The sequence below is a fragment of the Myotis brandtii genome, unplaced genomic scaffold, assembly GCF_000412655.1.
Source record: "Myotis brandtii unplaced genomic scaffold, ASM41265v1 scaffold1007, whole genome shotgun sequence".
Classification (NCBI taxonomy): domain Eukaryota; kingdom Metazoa; phylum Chordata; class Mammalia; order Chiroptera; family Vespertilionidae; genus Myotis; species Myotis brandtii.
This window is the reverse complement of record NW_005353354.1, coordinates 2,347-6,085: the sequence shown is the minus strand read 5'-3', so window position 1 is coordinate 6,085 and position 3,739 is coordinate 2,347. Positions and strand designations below refer to the sequence as shown.

At 45.6% G+C, this 3,739-nt stretch overlaps 1 protein-coding gene across 1 annotated transcript; it reads left to right on the top strand.

The window, feature by feature from the left end:
• The first annotated feature begins 689 nt into the window (after positions 1 to 689).
• Positions 690 to 2,980, top strand: LOC102250256 (protein arginine N-methyltransferase 1). The gene is made up of 3 exons (XM_014534978.1): positions 690 to 798; positions 1,968 to 2,186; positions 2,281 to 2,980. The coding sequence occupies exons 1-3, from the start codon at positions 690 to 692 to the stop codon at positions 2,751 to 2,753; spliced, it is 801 nt and encodes a 266-aa protein (XP_014390464.1). The 3' UTR covers positions 2,754 to 2,980.
• The last annotated feature ends 759 nt before the right edge of the window (positions 2,981 to 3,739 follow it).

Sequence of the window (3,739 nt, the reverse complement as noted above, 5' to 3'; positions counted from 1 at the left end):
GTATATGTCTGTCTAATGATATGTGTATTGTTTTAGAACAGGGGTGGGGAACCTTTTATTTTCCCCAAGGGCCATTTGGGTATGTACAAACTTAATCAACTTAAAAATTAGCCTGCTATATTTGGTCAAACATTTACTAGTAATTAACTCACCCCTAATGCCTTGGCAGGACCAGACCAAATTCTTTTGTGGGCCTTATACAGCCTGCGGGCCGGAGGTTCCCCACCCATTTTAGAGAAAAAAGTGGGGGAAGCCCACTTATTTTCTACCAGAATCTTCCCACAGAGGTCACCCTGAGACTATTCAGCCTGGGAGGAAAGCCATCTGGCCTAATATTTGGTAGGAAGTGAAAGACTCAACATGCTATCATGTCTGCGTAGTTTCCCAAAAAAGACCTGAGCAAAAGACAAGAATACATTATTACACACTACAAGGATCTTAAGATAGCTATGGAGACAGGGAACATGAGAGAACTCCATCATCCCACCCCCTTTAGAATCTCAGAGTGAGTCTCCAGTACATTTATATTAACTCCTTTAGTTAAAACAATCTTTAAACATGAATAGCCCTGCTTCAAAGAAGAAATCTGTTTTTCAACCCTGCAACTCCAGATTCTGGTCTCCAGCAAAAGGAAGCTGTGTTTCTTGGAGAAATGGCTGATTCCAGATATGGGGCAGGCAATGTGCAAGATGAGCGTAGAACACCTTGTCACACCAGACAGCAAGGAAGCTATCGAAGACTGTGTCAAAGGTTCTGGGCACATACAAACTTCTGAAGAGGCTCCAAATGGCCAAAATGGTACAATTTGAGTATTTATAAGAATATTAACTATAATATACAACTTTTTAGAGGAGGCTTTTATTTTCCCCTTTTGAAAGTTTCAAAATAGTTATCAATGATAGGTAAGTTTTATTTAGGCTTACTGATAAAATTTATCAAGATAGTTGTACTTTTCAGCTGGCCTTCTCCAGCTCTTCTAATAATAGGCCTCTTTTCATAAGTTCATTTATTAATTAAAAACACACCTCACACACACAAAAAAAACAAGCAAACAAAAAACCTCATTCCTCACTGGTCACCACTAGAGAATGATTTTGAAAACGGATAAATAAAGAGACAAAACCAAGTATATTAATCCATGTCACAAATACTACTGGGTAGCCAATTAGTACAGGAGGAAAAGTTTCTCCTTATAGAAATATTCCAGCTAATAAATGAAAAAAAAAGATAGAATATCATAATAATGTAACTCCTAAAGAATCAGAGAATCTAGGCATTAGGTCATCCCAGAAACAGTCACCCAAATAGTATATGCCTCCTGGCGGAAGAACAAATAATTAATGGTGAAGTAATCTTGAAAAAAAGTGGAAGTATGGGAATATGAATACAAAAATCCTCCAGATCTAATTTACTGGAAATACAAAGGACCATAATCAGAAAAATCTAGTCTGTAGAACAAACTAGTTTCTTTAACAAAAAAATTACAGAGACTTAAAATACATACAGGGGTGGGCAAAAGTATTGATCCATAGATTCTGTTTTAAATAAACTGCTAGAAACAGGTTCTCACATCAAAGATGTGCCAGGCAGAGGGAACACCCAAGGGAGATGACTGAGACTTGATCAAAGGATGGGCAGTAGCCACACAGGATCTGCTCCTGAGGGGAAGAACACTGGACAGGATTTCAGCCAGTGCAAAGGTCCTGGGGCAGGAGTGTGCGTGGGTGTTGAGCAGCAGGGAAGCTAGTGAAATGAGGATCTGGAAGAGCAGTAGGAGGTGAAGTTAGAGGTGAGGGGTGGAGGGGCCTTGTGGACCCTCATGAGACTTTGCTTTCCCTCTCAGGAACCAGGAAAGGTTCTGATGATCCCTCAGAACCTCCGGACAGGGTCTGATTTAGGTGCTCCTGGGCGCCACCTGATGGCCATGTGGGGAATGATTTGGGGGTGAGGGCAGAGCAGGAAACCCTGAGGCGGCTGCCTGAAGTGTCGATGGCTCAGCCAAGGGTGGGGCCGAGGGGGTGGCACACACTGGAGAGGTTTGGCAGCAGCGTTACCAAGGCCCCCCCACCCTTCACGCCCTCACCCTTCCCTTACACAGGCGCCCGATGGCCTCATCTTCCCAGACCGAGCCACGCTGTACGTGACGGCCATCGAGGACCGGCAGTACAAAGACTACAAGATCCACTGTGAGCTTGGGCCCAAGGAGCTCGTGGGCTGGGGCGGGCTCGACCTGACCTGGGCACCGCGGTGTGCTCACCCCTCCTCCCTGCCTCCTCCCAGGGTGGGAGAATGTGTATGGCTTTGACATGTCTTGCATCAAAGACGTGGCCATCAAGGAGCCCCTGGTGGATGTGGTGGACCCCAAGCAGCTGGTCACCAACGCCTGCCTCATCAAGGAGGTGGACATCTACACCGTGAAGGTGGAAGACCTGACCTTCACCTCGCCCTTCTGCCTGCAAGTGAAGCGGAACGACTACGTGCATACCCTGGTGGCCTACTTCAACATCGAGTTCACGCGCTGCCACAAGAGGACCGGCTTCTCCACCAGCCCCGAGTCCCCGTACACACACTGGAAGCAGACAGTGTTCTACATGGAGGACTACCTGACGGTGAAGATGGGCGAGGAGATCTTTGGCACCATTGGCATGCTGCCAAATGCCAAGAACAATCGTGACCTGGACTTCACCATTGACCTGGACTTCAAGGGCCAGCTGTGTGAGCTGTCCTGCTCCACCGACTACCGGATGCGCTGAGACGGCGCCCGGTGTCTCCCACCCCAGCCCGGCCGGCCCTGCACAGGCCCAGCGGCTGTGGCATTTCTTAGGCGGTTTCAGGATCCCCCTTCCTCTCCTTTTCTCAGAAGGGAGTGACAGGGGCCTGGGCCTGGGATGGGAGGGTTGGGGGGAGGGCACATTGTGACTGTTTTTCATAACTTATGTTTTTATATGGTTACATTTATGCCAATAAATCCTCAGCTGGGGAAAAAATAATAAAAAATAAAAAAAATTTTTTAAAAAAGCTGAGACTTCAGGTTGTTATATATCTCTATATTTTGGAATGAATTATCAATGTAACTGAGTTATGAGAAATGGTAAATATCCCTTTCCCAGGAATACCATTCTTCAAAATTATGAAAGGGGAAAAAGGCTCATTTGGAACATTGGCAACTTAGTAACATTATCAGCAGCAACTCAGTTTACTTATCTTAAAAAAGGCAAGTTGATACAGAATGACTGAGGAGATAATGACCAACAACTACCTTCAAGCAATCCCCCAACATCTCATATCAACACACCAGGGAACTAACTTCTAACATACTGTAGATTTATAGGTCCTACACATCTCGATATTTAGGGTAAGGTTCTGATATATCTTGCTTGTTTAGTAACTTCATTGGCACTAGTCCAAGGTCCCCCATCCTCATACCTACAGACTATTGCCAAGCTGGAAGTCTTTCTGAGGACTTAAATTCTCTATGCACTTCAATTTCTGCAAATTTCAGACTATTACTTGACTTGAAGTATATCTACACTAATAAAAGACAAAGATGCTCATTGACCATACCTTCGATACGTCCACCAGCCAATCAGAAGAGTATGCAAATTAACCCAACAAAGATAGCCGTTAAATTTGCATTCTGCAGGTGGGGTGGGCAGCACCAGATGCCGCCCGCAGGATCTGGGCCACAGATCGGGGACCTGGGAGGCAAGGTGGGCAGAGCCAGATGCCACCCGGGGAG